Below are 15,195 nucleotides of genomic sequence, written 5' to 3'. Positions count from 1 at the left end.
AACAGTTAACTCCTCGTGGGACAATTCCCAGAAATGATGACTTGAGTCAAGCCGAGAACAAACAACCGGCTTCTGCTTACAGTCAAAGTAAACAGCTCCACACTTTATGTGACATATCCCACTTTTCTAATTTGCATTTGAACACAACTTCATATTTACAGCTTCAAATGGACACAGAAGTCGTTTTTTTCCTAAACTCAATTACTGCCAGACAGATGCAGACAGCTGGAACCGTTTTCTGGACGCTCCTAAATCCTGCTCTCCCTTTACAAGTTGCCTCGGAAACGGAGCATCTGTTTCTAGAACAGTTAATCCAGGCGACGTCGGATTTCAGGAACGAGGTGCAATAAATATGTATGCAGACAGTTTCCAGTGAGGCCAAGTAAAGGGAGCAGAGGGTGGCATGTTCATCACCTGTGCTGACTGCGTAATATCAAGTCAAATCCAGAGAGCCTAGTGTTTTGCGTTCTAAGTTAAAAAAAAATAAAAATAAAACTTCAATTCAATATTCAAAAGGGAAGTTTTTAAAATATTTTTTATTCAAAATACAGCTGCAGGAAAGAAGAAATGGAAACAATTTAGCAATTTTAACCAAGAGGGGAGCATGAAGCAAGTGAGCCTTCCAGTCTGTGTGTGTAGTAGCTCCTTTGGGTTTTTTGTTATAGAAAAACTTTAAGGCAAAGAGTATATTAATGGAGGCGTATGCATCTCTTACTGATTAAAACATAATCCCTGCTTTCATTAAATGAAAGGTTAAAAATGTTTTGGCCTCAGTGCCGTCGATCTGACTGTGGCGTCAGACGGACGCCTGTTTCGGGAACCTTTTTATTTTAACACAGGAAAAACCACAAGGTTTCGACAGCACACTTGCTGCGTTGCTCAGTCTGAATGCAACGTTCTGCATTGTGGTTGACAGCTTCCCACCATAACTGATGGCAGTTAAAGTAAACCACCGCCCGCAGATACATTATGGCCTCCATTAACAGCTGTAGGTGCGAGATGATGCGCGAATAAACCGCTTCAACTAAAAACAAAATGTTTAAAAAAAAAAAAAAAAAAAAAAAAAAAAGTAATTTAATTCATTCAATTCAATCAATTTAATTCATTAAACTTTTTACATAGAGAGTGAGAGTTGAAGTTCTGAAGTTTCACTTTGTTTTTCACACAAGCACAAACCAGACAGCAGAGTGATAGTAAAATATGCTCTGGAGATGTTTATGAGCGAACATCATCTTTAGATTCATATCACCTTTTTTGAAATATGCAGTCAAAGTGCAAAAGTCTGCTGCTGGTAGGATTTTCCATTAACTCGTAACTCGTTTCTTACATGCTGGCCACATTTATCATCCACATCATACATCCAGGGAAATTTGTTGTTGTTGTTTTTTTGTTTTTGTTTTTAAAACGAGCAAATAAGTTGTTTTTTTTCCCCATATATGTCAAATTGTATCAGACAACGCTGAGTCACTGCTACAACTCTTTAAAACTTGAACCAGGTTTGGCTTGATTGCCAATCTTTGTGATGGTATGACACTGTTGTATCTGTTGAAGTGAGATACATGAATTACTATGTGCCGCTATGCCTCAGTCCCACAGATATGTACTGAACAGGGGGCACACAAAGGGTTTACAAACCACCTGACCTGAATATCTTTAGTATGGCGCGAAAAACCCACGCAAGCACTTTGGAGAAATGCAAAGCAGGGGAAACAAACCTTTCAGTACTTCAAAAGGCTGGCTTGAGGTTTCCTCAGACCTTGTTTCCCTTTTACACAAACTCTCAAGTTCTTCACCAGCAACAGAGTGCAGTCTTCATTCTGATTTTAAAAAACCCAAACGAAAAACAAATAACACACATTTTTACAAATGTGAGTCAAATGTCTTTTTTTTTTTCCCCAGTGCAAAAGTAGAGAGGAAGCGTCACAGGTCTGTTCGATTAGGTGTTTCACACATCATTGTCATCACCCAAATGAATCACTTCCGTTTTCACAGATAAGTCAGTCAATTTTAATAACCATGGCTCGTTTATTTAAGCCTCACATTTCACAGTAGGACAATGAGGATGTTGTCTTGTCATTTGCACCACTACTGAGTTTTAATTGCGGCGATGTGTGAACATCGAAGGACTTTTGAAACACTGTGCTGTGAATGAGAATCTATTGTTTGAACTCTAAACACACTGATCTCACACCCACAGTGACACAAATCGCCGGGTCTCGAACACAACACTTCAACGTGACTGTCCGACTGAAAGGACCGAGGTAATATTCTCAGCATGTGCTCATGATCTACAGTGTGACACATTCGCACTCACAGTCTGATGATACGCACAAAGTGTTGAGTAATACTAGGAAAAGGCTGCTTTGCAGGGGTAGGTGTTGAAATAGTAGGGTTTACAAAGCAGAGCCATTTTCACAGCGGTGCAGTACAGATCCCCTAAGAATCCGGAGACCTGCTGCTTCACCTGAGGGTGCGTTGCTGCCTTCCAAACGGCGTGAATGTCTTCTATGTGTCCATGTGATGTCATCATCTTTGCGTAGATACATGGGTGATACGGCGCCTTGCCCTCTCCTGAGAAATAAGTGTGCTCCTGTGGTGACACACCCACGGTGTTGGCGCAGATGCCCATGAACACATCGTCTATGTAAATGGATGCGTTCAGCGTCAGCGTGGCGTGGTAGATTTTCTCCGCGACGTCACTGGAGACAACATACGCAGCCCCAGCTGTGTAGTCTGGGTAGGTCACCCAGGGGTACATCTCATAGGAAACGTAGTATTTGCTCTCCTTGTCGCGGATGGGCGGCGCGCCTCTGTGCACTCGACCGATCCAGAAGTCTTTAACACCTCTGCTACTCACGTCCTGCAGGTAGCTCACCAGGTTGGGCATGTGGACGAAGATGTCATCGTCAGCGGTCATGAGGAAGCGGGCGTGTGGGCAGCGGCTGTGCATCCAGTGGAACTGCATGATCAGCTTCAGGGTCAGGTTGTGGAAGGAGTCTAAAAAGTCTTGCTGGATCAAGTCGCCGTGGAGACGATTCTCCTGGATGAGCTGATCCTGAAAACCAACGCCACTCCTCTTGCTCCACAGAGGCTCCGTCTCCTTGGTCTGAACTGCTCCCAGAACGAACACCACCTTGACCGTCACCCCCAGGGTATTTTGGATGTAGGTCTCGTTCCCCCAGGTGGACCTGATGGCCGTTCGCCTTTCAATGTTCTCTGGCGACGTTTTGACAAAGAGGAGGAGGAGAACATCTTTCCCGACGCATTTATTGGGGTGGTCCATAAGGTACTGGAAGTTGCTGAACATTCTGGCTTGCTTTCGGGGGATGGTGAGGCTCTTGTTGATGTAGGTGAACCGGTTGACCAGGTAGCGATAGGAATAGGATTTGACGTGGCTGACGACGCCGTTGTCCAGCTGCTGCCAGCAGACCATCACCACAGAGAGCACAAGGCAGGTGGTCATCACCTGCACCAACTGGCATTTTCGAACACGGCGGAAATTCAGAAACATCCTGGAATGGGATCAACTAGTGGCTGCGGTCCCTGTCTGAGAGGAGGCGGCAGCAGAGCAGGTGTTGGTGCGTTCAGGGGGGGTAAGGTAATGGAGGTCGACAGTGTTGTTTGATTGCCTCAGAGCATCACTTGCTTGGTATTCCATCCTAGGCTCTCCAACATTCAGCAGGAGGCAGAGGCAGTGGTGAGACTCAGTGGGGGCTGCTGGGAAGTGTGATCCATCGGGGTGGGGGGGTGGGGGGAGAAAGCCACTCAGTCACTCAGCAGCAGACGACTCATTATTCGCCCACTTAATTTTTGGTTCTGCAAAGAGAGAGAGCGCATTTATAGTTTAATAAATATAAATTAATAATAATTTATATTATATATAAATTAAATATAAATTAAACTAAATATAGTTTAATTTAGAAAAAAAAATCTGTGTAAGGTGATTATAGGCAACTAGAACCACATTTAAAAACAACAACTAGATGTGAAAAATCATTTTAGTTAACTAAAATAAAAGTCCACTCTGGAAACTAACTGAAAATAAACTGAATTCAAAACTAAAATTTTAAATGAAATAAAAACTAATCAGAAAATGCAAAACTGTAATAAGGCTGCTTCCGTGCATTTCGACAGGAGGAAACGGAAACATTCAAAAGGCATAACGTCCTTCTTGGCGGCAAAGCATGGCAGATGCATCTCTCGTGTCAAATTCAAATTTCGCAAACATACTTTTTGCCCGCCATCACCCCGTGAACCCCACATGTACAAGTCCCAGAGTCGCACCATTAGCTGAAAAGCAGATTGTTTGTGGTCGATGGGAGATGGTGGTGTTGGTGGGGAATCTGGGGGTCATGGTGTGAGCGAAAAGAATGCAAAAGCCAACGCAGCAAATGTTGCAATGCAAGCTTGTCCATAATGGAGGGGTTTACTGTGCAGACCCAGTGAAATCGCTGAGAGTCATGGAAAACACTGATACAATGGACGGTGTCAGAATAGCTCAGCAGCACAATACAGAGTAACTCGCTTCCGTCAAGGCCTAGGCTAAAAGCGGGGGGGGGGGGAGCTTTTTAAACATCACTGGGTGGCCTGTGCCTAATGGGGTCAGTGGCTCCGAATGGCTTTCGTTTCTCTCTGCCCAATAATGAAAAACGCTTCACAGAAACGCTTAACACTTCATCTAGTTTATTACTTTGCTGCCTGCGTGATGCGCTCCTTTTATTATTATTTTTCGCAGATATTTTATAAGAGGGAATGCATTCATGTCTTCATTACAAGCCTGCCAAAGGGAGGGTTCTTAACGGTGCGTGACATGTTAGCATGAATTTACAGGGTTTGTTTACCCGAATCACAATAGAATTAAAAACATGCTTCAGCCTTAATAACTGGGAGAGACATTATTGGGTATTTATTCTAAAGGTTTGAGATATCTGTTTATGGAGGGAGTTGCGCCTCCCTAGAGAGGGGATGACGTGCAACAATGCACAGCTAACAAAGGCAATGTTCTAACACGAGCTTTGAAGGCAGTGCCACAAACAAAAATCATTTCCATTTAGCGCTATCTGCATGTGCTGAGGTCAGAGCTTGTAGCTCTTTTTAGATGCGTGTGGAAATGAGGAACTATATGCAATGTTTACAGAAGGATAATATATCCTTCACATGCACAGAGTAAAGAAGAACATGTTGCATTTCTCATAAACGATGAACCAGTTAATCTGTTACACATTTATAGATAATCTTCAGGACTCCTGTGTTAGTTGAAACTGTGCACTTTTCTCTACACGGATGATTCTGCTACAGGATACAGTAGACAGACAGCAGCCTTAAGCCAGTTTCTCAACCTAATCTATCCCCCTTGTATGAATAGTCTTGTAGCACAGAAGCAAAATGAGAAGGAGATGGGGGCCAACTGTGACCTGAATGATTATTCTAGCACTTACCGGCAAAAGAAAGTTTCACCGTATGAATCCAGCGACAGCCTCCTCTCCTATACTGAACTTCCTTCTTGACTGCACGGTGCGTCTCTGCTGTCTGACGTTGACCCCTCCTTCAGATGACAAGAGGCAAAAGACTCAACAGAGGCTGGCATCAGTCTTCTGTGAAGTAGTCAAACCACCTGTGGGAGGATCCGAGTGAGAATGTGTGTAGTAATTTTTTTCCTGTTTTTCCTGTTCCCTCTCTTGGTCTGTGTGTGCAGTGCAGACTTCTGCTTGTTTCTGAATGAACCATCTCTGCTCTTGCGCCCTCCCTTTTTTTGCACTGCAGGCAGTTTTCGGTAGGTTGGTAGTGCAGGAAGGACAATAAGAGTAAGCCTGCTCCGACAAACATTACTTTCAAGTTCACAAGCAAACTCCCTGCACACGTCACGCACACACACCTTTGGATTTTCTGAACCTGTAGGAACCAATCGGTATCTGAAGATAAATGCACTATAAACACACTGCATCCTGTATACTAGCCAACGGACACATCATTGGTCCCTTTGTCTAACACCAGGAAAGGACTACCTTCAAAAGAGTGTTAATGCAAAATGTGCAGGCAATCAGTGACAGGCAACATAATCAACGTACTGACAGCTCTGACTATAAAAAGCCCACACTTTATCCATTCAGTGTTCACACCAAAGCCTCAGTATCACAACCCTTTTTATTTATTTAGCTTTATAATGAAATGTAGCAGCCTCCACTCCATTAAAACAGGAAATATGAAATCCTAAAGCGGCGTGCCCTGAATTTCACCTGAGAGCCGGTGCGTTGGATGTCTAAAAATATACAAAATGACCTGATTAGACAGAAATGTTTGTCAGGAGGTTACAGAAGTGAAAGACTACACTATGATGCATCAGGTTCTGCACAGCATATGACTAACTGTATTGGGAAAGTGTGAGGAAAAAGTTGTGCTCGGGGTTGGCTTCCCACTCGCACACTCACAGTAATGCTCACATGCTTATTTGATCAGCAGGCACACAAAAGGATCTCAGATCACTGGGACAGTTTTTAATTATGGGAAAGCCATAAAACCACTTACAGGTGTCATTAATTTACTTTATTAACATTTAACACATCCTGCATTGAATCGGGAGCAGAAACTGGCCACGATCAGGTGCTTCCCTTTAAGTAATGCATGTCTCTTTCTAGAATCCTGCAGAGAGCACCTGCTCAAGACCGCTTTATGGTAAAATTATGTTCTTTCCACTGACGGATTATGGACCCAACAGCGCTCACTGAAATCTTCAGTAGTTTATAAATTCTTCTGTAACCAGTGACATCAATATGTTTAGCAACAATAAAGTGTCGCAAAAGCTCATTGGTTTTCCCCGTCACAAGATGTTTTTTTGTGTAACACCTTGGTAATGAGCCATCTAGCACTTAAAAACCGACTGATACTGAAAGTAATAAATTCCTAAATTGGATTAGATCACAGGTGTCGGACTCCAGGCCTCGAGGGCCGGTGTCCTGCAGGTTTTAGATGTGTCCTTGATCCAACGCAGCTGATTTAAATGGCTAAATGACCTCCTCAACATGTCCTGAAGTTCTCCAGAGGCTGGTACTGAACTAATCATTTGATTCAGGTGTGTTGACCCAGGGTGAGATCTAAAACCTGCAGGACACCAGCCCTCGAGGCCTGAAGTTTGAGACCCCTGGATTAGATCTTCAACTGGAACACTAGTGACACCAACAGCACCCTCTGTGATGCCTCCAGCTACCAAGTTGATACTGCATAGCTGCAGACAGGCAGACATACAGCCCCTCCTCTCAGCAGTAGCTTAAATAGTTAATATTCACAACACTAAACAAAGAAAGCTCCCATTTCAACAACACTGCAGTACTGAACATTTACGGTGCTTGTTTTCGGCACCTCTATGCTCCAACATGTGGCGGTGCGCGGTGGGCATACCTTCTGCTATCCCAGTGCCTGTGTGAAGGATATTACTCTGACCGCTCTGCAGCTGTTGGAAACCCACCACAAAGCCTCAGCAACAGTTGTTCATGTCAGTACTACTGGCTTAAACCATCGTCAGAGATCCTCAAACAAGACTTACACCTCGTGTGCAGTCTGCTGGATACCGGAAAGCAATAAATCAGCTCCGGGTTACTGACCCGCCTGTACTGTTTTGATGACGTAAAAGTCAGCCGCCAGCGTGAAGGCATGTTTCTGCATGTTTAGCTCAACAGCTATTGGAAAAATAAAGACATTCCATTTGTCAATACGAGCATTCTTCAACTGCCTTGAAACACTTGTTGACCAATCAACAATCGGAAGTCGCTTACGTCATCCACTTCCAGCAATTTGCAGTCTCGATCTTGGAGAACTGCACTGGAGCACATCTCAGCTGGGTGAAAACCCTGCTCTGCCCTCTGTCTGACTGAAAAGTGTATGTGGATGGACGCATTTGCTGGACCATAAATTGTGCTCGAGTCTATCAGGTCAGCTGATGCTGTTACCAGTTTTAAATGATTGCTGAAAGCTTGTTTTCAGAGGTTAGCTTTCCTCCCAGGGATTTCCTCCATAATTTTAACCCTTTAAATACCAGTTAACTCACATAATTTGTATGATTTATATAGGGATAAAAGCATAAAATCCACATTTTTTTCTAAATAATACATGCAAACTGATTTATTTTCTAACCATGATGGAGGTTAGATGCGTAGCAATAATTAAAAGTATCAATGAGTTTTATGCATCTTTGTTTTTTTGTGCAGTGACAGAAAAATAAAAAAAACTCCCTCTCAGCTTGTTCGTGGCCAAAAATGGCCGCCCCCTGTTTATGTTTACAAAATACTATAAAATTAATATATATTAAAACACTTTCCTACTTTCGTTGACTTGATTTTTTAAATTAGCATCGCTTCTAGTCATAAAAACCAAAATACAATTCAAATTCAGATATTATACCCTTTGAATACCAGTCGGATTATGTATTATTGCTACGCTTTTGGTGGAAAATAGTAATAAAGTTGACATTTTTTAGCATATGAATGGTGAAACCTAATATTTTTTTTATCATCATTGCAGGTCAGTAACAGTAACAATGATTTATTTTTACTTTATTTATTTATCTTTTCTTTGGGGGTTTGGGGGTTTGGGGGAGGGGGGGGGGGGTGAATGGACAAAAAGAAAATCACACATGGTGTGTTAGTGGCCAGAAAGGCAATTTAATGACCAAATAACCACTGAAATGACCAATAAAATGATCAAAATTTATATTCCAGTGTGAGCTTCTGTGTGCATCCTCATTAGCAGCAAGATGTACTAACCACATTAGAGTGGTTTTTGTAGGCACACTTTCTACACCTGGTGCAAGGGGCTGCTGTTCCAGTCCTGGAGGTGCGCCTTTTGCACCTTCTTCTCATTTCGTTGGTGGGATGTGGGTCACACTCTGGTTCATACTACTGTATCTTGAGATCAATGGCAGAAGTGGCTGAGAATCAGGGACAAGGGTGTCTTGCAGTTGTTGAGGTCACCAGCATGTGTCCCTGATTCTCAGGATCACTCTTCATTTGTAGGTTGTAGAGGACTCCTCCACTTCAGTGAAGTTGTTTCCGGCGGGACAAAGGCATCGTATCCCAAGACATCCAGGAAATTGGAGAAAAGAGCCATCAGCCATCAGTTAGTTTTCTTTCTACAACTCGAGGTGCCAGCATCCTCTCTAAGTTATCCAAGCAATATTTGTGCCTATTGTAGTCCAGGATTGCTTCTTGCTTTCACGCATCCTTTATTCCCCATCACTGACTGCTGGTTCCTTGTGTGTTGCTGTCAAAATGCACATTCCTCCGTTGCTTTGGCATGTGGGATATTGCTGTGGTAGTTTTGGTGAAGCCAAAGACAGACAACAAAATCGTCCTCTGTTGCAACTGGAGGAGCTGGGGAGGAAGCTCTGGGTTGTTTCCCCTGTGCCAGTTTTCATCTGAGGGGCTCCTCTGCCAAGGTGCCCGAAGGAAAGACGTCGTCCTCGGAGCTCCTCCGTCAGTTGGAGTCTGAACCCCTTTCCTTTTTTTACTTCCTGAGAACTTCCAGTGTTGTCATTCAACATGCTATGTATTGCTTTATTCTGGTGTAGGCTTTATCTCTACTTCATCCATAATCCTCCAGTCCTCACACCTTGGCCTCCCGTGCAGGTTTGTAAGGGTGCACAGCAGCTAAAAGATCTCCTTTGTTATAAAAAGGTCAAAAGTAGATCTCAGGCTGCTAATGCAGGAAACTGCATACAGGGTGACTCCTGGTTTGATACCAGTGGGTACTGGATTGTAGAGCAGTCTCTCTTCAGTGGTGGGACCCACATGGTTTTCCTTTCATGAGGGATCCACTCAGTCACCGGCTCCTCGGTCTCAGAAAATGCTCCTATGTTCTTTTCCATCAGCTGCTCGACCTCCACCTCCATGCCCTCCAACCCCAATCCTCCCCCAAAGAAGAGGATTCAGGCACTGGCTAGTACTCATCATCAGTGGTGATGCAGTCAGCCTCTTTGGAGATTGTCCCCTCATCTTCTGGAGAGTAAGTTTCTTCCTCTTGGGCAGATGTCTTTTCTTCAAGGACAGAGGACTGCTTGGTGTCCTTGCTCTCTGACCAGATCATATAGGCAGTGCTTGAAGCAGTGATGACCTTCTTGCCATATAGCCAGAATAAATGATCTGGAAGCTGTTAGGCTTACTTACAACAACGTCTGCATCTGCATAAACTCCAGGACACGTTTACAAACAGTGTTTGTTGTTGTTTGCGCTGCAGCTGCAGTTTTGAACTCTGCAAAATGTCCTGTGATTGGGTTTTTTATTTTTGTTTTTGTTTCTAGAGTTAATAGTTTGGGTATGGTATCTTTTTATGAAAAATACAAGAGTAAAAGTTCTTTTAACATGTGCTTCAAAGCTGAGTTTGTCTGGGAACCTCAAAGCTCAATAGCCTGCATCCACAGAAATTCACTGCAGCCTATGTAATGTTTGATGCGTCATTATTTATTCCAGTCTATCTTGCAAATACATGTTTGTGCTGCAATGTCATGCACAAACACAACCTATTAGATCCTTAAGATCAAACCTATGTCAAAATTGTTTCATTATATTGGTCCATTGGAGTGTGGTAGGCCATCAAAGGCCGCTACTAGAAACTCGAAATATTACATGAAATCGTTTGCTTGGCCAAAAATGGGTAAATGATGTAATTTGTTAAAAAACATTAAAAACTACAATTTTCATGTGTTGAGTTTAGAATGAAAGAAATTTTACCTAAATCGCATGATATAGTACTATCAATAACAAGGAATCAAAAAAGGTGGTTATAATGGGTTTCAATTGGCCAAAAATGGCCACGATAGAGTCAAGAGGAACAATTTGGTGTATAGTGAATATTATTGACATTATTAAGGAGCTGATGTTGAAAATTAAAAAATCTGAAAAAAATACACACCTTTGGGAAGTTTCATTCCATTTGCATTAACAGAACAAATGATTTTTACAGTTATATGGCTTAAGTATTAAACTTCCTCTTTGTGCTTTCCTCATTTTAAGACATAATGACTAACTTTTAAAGAGACTCAGTCGATTACTAAGATTACTAATGTATAAATAAAACACTTTTTGAACAATGGAAAATGCAACAGAAAGCTAATTATTTACAAATCCCTCAAATCTTATTTAACTGGAAACAGCACAAAAGACAGACAAATGGATTTGCTAAATATGGGACGAATAAAATGTTTCTTGTCTCGTTGTGTTTTATGAACAATCTCATTTTAAAATATCAACAGACAAGTGTCTACTCTAAACGCAGGGGTCCCTCAGGGGCTGAAACTGACAACGATTCAGATGAGCGGAAGGAAATCTTCAAACACTTTGTGACGTTACATTTAAACTGTTGAAATAGTCACCACCTTTTGACAAGTCAAAATGTGGAGGTAACGGTTGTTGTTTCAAAACAAAGTGCCACGGCTGCTGTACTTGTGAAATCGCACTTCAGAATCACTTTTAGCAACAAGGAAGGAAATGATTTCTGTGGCGAGTATAGGGATGCTGAAAAGATGGTGCAGAAAACTGCGTCTGATCAGATGGAGAAAAAAAAATATGTGGGAGAGTGTATTGGTATAAAATGAAAAGTCTGGCACACAGATATAAGAATGTCATGGATTACACCCGTGTGCACTAAACAGGATGTTGTTTTATCACAAGATGGCAGATCAATTTGTTTTGCCAACTCAGCTAAACAAGCCGTTTTGTAGATGGTATAACTAACGTGGCAGTTTATCTTAAAACAACAACTGTAATCTGCACATTTTATATTCTCAAAATGATCACCAATATTTTTCTTTCTAAGTCTGTGAACCCCTGCCCTCTTTTATCAGAGACAAGACAGAAAGTGCACTCATATCTGAAAAGTAATCTACAAGAGAGGCTCTCAAACAATAGATATATGTATATTTTATGTAAGTTTCTGCAGTCCTCTATGTCCCACTTGAAGCTAGCATAAAAACGAGTCAGCCCCCATAGACCTCATATGAAAAAAGGAAACGTTACAGTATTTAAAAGCATTATTACAACCTACAACCAAGAGAAAGCAACAACTTCAATGCTGAGGCTTAAAATGCAGCCACTGTGACACTGTACACTGAACAAAGCAATGCCATGCATTTCTGTTCCCTTCCCCAAACAATGATGATAAAAGCCCAACCATGATCGCAAGATAATTCCTAAAAAGGAACACACTTCAACACTCAACGGGAAAGCAGGATGCTTTGCAAAACATATAAGAAAACAATTCCCACTAACGATGGAAGCAACAAAATTGCTTCACTGCTTGACTGAGTCACACTCATAATTAACACCGATTTAAACCGGCTACAAACGGACACTCTAAACGGTTCAAAGCATCCGAAACACTTGACTTTGTCTTTCCTGTTTTGTCTCTAAGTGTTTTTATGAATCTATGGGAAACACTTTGCTATCTCTTTATTGTGAAAAGATAACTGACACGGAACCAAAGTTTTATCGTTTCTCGCTCGCTCGCGCGCGAGCTCTTAAATATAAAACCACTTCTCTTCAAGTAGCAACAGAAGACGATGAGCTAGCTTAATGGCGATTACTTAATTAACCACTAAAATTAATTTAACCAAAGAAATTCTCAATATCTTGAAACTGAAATAAAGCATTAAATTCGTGTAATGTAAGTGGCTGTGCGTACCTTATAGTACGGTCAGAACTCCCCCAGCCGCTGCCGACTACTCCACGATCCTCACCGTTTAATTGATCGCACGGTAGCTGGAAGGAACCAAACGCCCTCTCGGAGCGAGGGGGGGCTAATTTGCATAGAAGCACACAGTCTGTTAAAAACCCGTCTGTTAAAAGTCTGTTTCTTGTCTATGCCTTGTTGAAACGGGTCATTCATTGTGAAACAGAGTTTATCAATGCCATAGATATCTAATCTTATAAACCAAAGGACTCTCATCACCCCACAAGAAAAGTAGTGACACCTGTAGCGACCAGGCATAAAAATCACCCAGCAATAATAACAATAGTAATAATGATTCCATAGCGACAACTGCTTTAGTTTAGTTAGCGTCAGATCCATCAGGATTGCCAGGTCTCATGTTTCTGCCATGTGACGGGCTGAAGAAAACTAACAAAGCAAGTGTGAGAGGCCTCAAAACACAACTTTTATAAATAATAATAGCAAGTCCACACCACTTTCCCCTCCACTGAACACTACTAGTTTGAACGTCAGGCACAGATTATTATCCATGATCTATCAACTCTGATTCTATCAGTATAAACGCTCAACTGAATACATGCAAATTCTAATGACAGTTAAAAGTGCTGTCTTTAGGGCATGACAAGTAACCATGTTGATCTGTCTATCTAAAAGATGGATCAGTTTTAAGTGACATTCATGCCACTTAAAACCCCCAACGTAAACTGGATGTAGTTAATCTAGTTTCATAGCAATCTGACTGTAAGATATTATCTGTGAGACTCAAAATGTTTAACAGGAACTGAAGTTTTGTTTGTCGCTTACAGCTATTTCTAAGAATCTTTCCTTTATTTTTTAGTGTTCGTGTATATGGGGCTTAAAGCATGCCAGCTTTCATGTCTCATTGACTCGCTACCTAGAAAAAGATCAGGTTACAATCATTCATCTGCTGGAACAGAATAAAGTGAATGTGAGTTTACAAGGAGTGGACTGAGGCCAGTGTTGGTGTTTTCTGTGTTATCAGCTTTGACATGACTTCAAATATCTGTCACATTATTTAACCCAAAGTCCAGGAGTGTGTCTGTAAACATATTATGACACATGAACGTCAGTCAAGATTTGAGCTGATATTACAAATATGTGACGCTAAAAATGGATCACTGTGTTTCTTGGACTTTTCTATTGGTCTGAGTGCTGTCAGACAAATCTTTCAACTCTTTAACTCTGGAAAGCTGAAGAAAAAGAAGTAACCCTACTGAGCTGTTTGTGCCACGTCTCAGACATCCTCATAGAACAAGATGACTGAGTTTCCATACGAAGTTGGCGAGGGTGGTCTCTATGCAGCTACCCTCGGGAAAACCCAGAAACCACATCTTTATAGATATATACTGAGGCGTCAAAACTCGTCATTAAGGGTACAGGGGTCGTCTTTATGTGTAAAAGTATACTGTCAAAAAGAATATGCTAGTTCTAGTCAATAACGACCACTGATCACTCTCAAGTGGTTAACAGGCCTTGTTAATTTAAAACACGTGGTATATTTCAGCTTCAATGTACGCTGTTCAGCCCGTGTGTATTAGAGAAAAACCAAAAAATTCAAACTTGTGTGACCAGTTGTTGCTTTTCAAGAATGTATTCTGTTTCCAGCCTGAAAAAAAGAACAGTTTGAAGAAATCAGTAAAAGTTCACCATGACATCCACACGCATTATAGTGGCAAATAACCTCACCACAAACGTCACAGGCGAGAGATCGCACGGCTCTGCCTTCGCCTATACCACATACATTGTTTCCTTTACTATAACTTCTTAAGCACCACGCCCCCAGGTACGGGGGCGAAAGGGAGATCGCATTGGTGCTTAACAAGAAATATTGAAGCAATGGAATATTGCTTCACCTTCGCAAGAGCTGACTTTTCAGTCCTATGAAACAAAGTGAAGTGAGAGTTGGCGCTTTGTTCATAGAAATACCAATGCATTTCAATAAATAAATTTTCATATATTTCCTTTGTTCGGAACATGTTATATAATAAATAAATGTTATATAATACTTTTGTCTTCATTTCGGCTTATGACTATTCTACAAAAGGAGTATTAGGAAGAATTAAGATTAAGAAAACACATTAAGAAAACAAATAGAATTGATTTAGAGAATAAAGTCAAAAGGAGGTAACGGTTGTTGTTTCAAGACAAAGTGCCACGGCTGCTATACTCTCAGAGTTTGTGAAATCGTATTTCAGAATCACTTTTAGTAACAAGGAAGGAAATGATTTCTGTGGTGATAAGTATAGGGATGCTGAAAAGATGGTGCAGAAAGCTGCGTCTGATCAGATGGAAAAAGCATATAAACCTGGGAGAGTGTATTTGTATAAAATGAAAAGGCTTTATTCTCAAAACGATCAACAAAAGTCTTCTTTCTAAATGTGGCCCTAACACTCTGTCAGACTGTTCTCAGAGAGCTGTGCTGAAGCATATTCACAGGATATTGAAAGGAAGGGAAAACCGTGTTAGGAAAAGGGAAAATCA

At 41.5% G+C, this 15,195-nt stretch overlaps 1 protein-coding gene across 5 annotated transcripts; it reads right to left on the bottom strand.

Annotated features, from left to right (window-relative positions):
* Positions 1–562: 562 nt before the first annotated feature.
* Positions 563–12,802, bottom strand: b3gnt5b (UDP-GlcNAc:betaGal beta-1,3-N-acetylglucosaminyltransferase 5b). 5 transcript variants are annotated; one of them, XM_080861620.1, is made up of 3 exons: positions 12,667–12,802; positions 5,439–5,545; positions 563–3,816 (listed from the first exon to the last, which is right to left on the bottom strand). In XM_080861620.1, the coding sequence occupies exon 3, from the start codon at positions 3,509–3,511 to the stop codon at positions 2,348–2,350; it is 1,164 nt and encodes a 387-aa protein (XP_080717746.1). In that variant the 5' UTR covers positions 3,512–3,816; positions 5,439–5,545; positions 12,667–12,802; the 3' UTR covers positions 563–2,347. The 5 variants fall into 5 exon arrangements, with proteins under 5 accessions (XP_080717746.1, XP_080717743.1, XP_080717745.1 ...); XM_080861617.1 differs by having other exon boundaries at positions 5,439–5,614; positions 12,667–12,722; XM_080861619.1 differs by lacking the exon at positions 12,667–12,802 and adding an exon at positions 7,396–7,531 and having other exon boundaries at positions 5,439–5,614.
* Positions 12,803–15,195: the final 2,393 nt, after the last annotated feature.

Source organism: Rhamphochromis sp. 'chilingali' (genome assembly GCF_963969265.1).
Source record: "Rhamphochromis sp. 'chilingali' genome assembly, chromosome: 16".
NCBI lineage: Eukaryota > Metazoa > Chordata > Actinopteri > Cichliformes > Cichlidae > Rhamphochromis > Rhamphochromis sp. 'chilingali'.
This window is presented reverse-complemented; position numbering and strand designations above follow the sequence as displayed.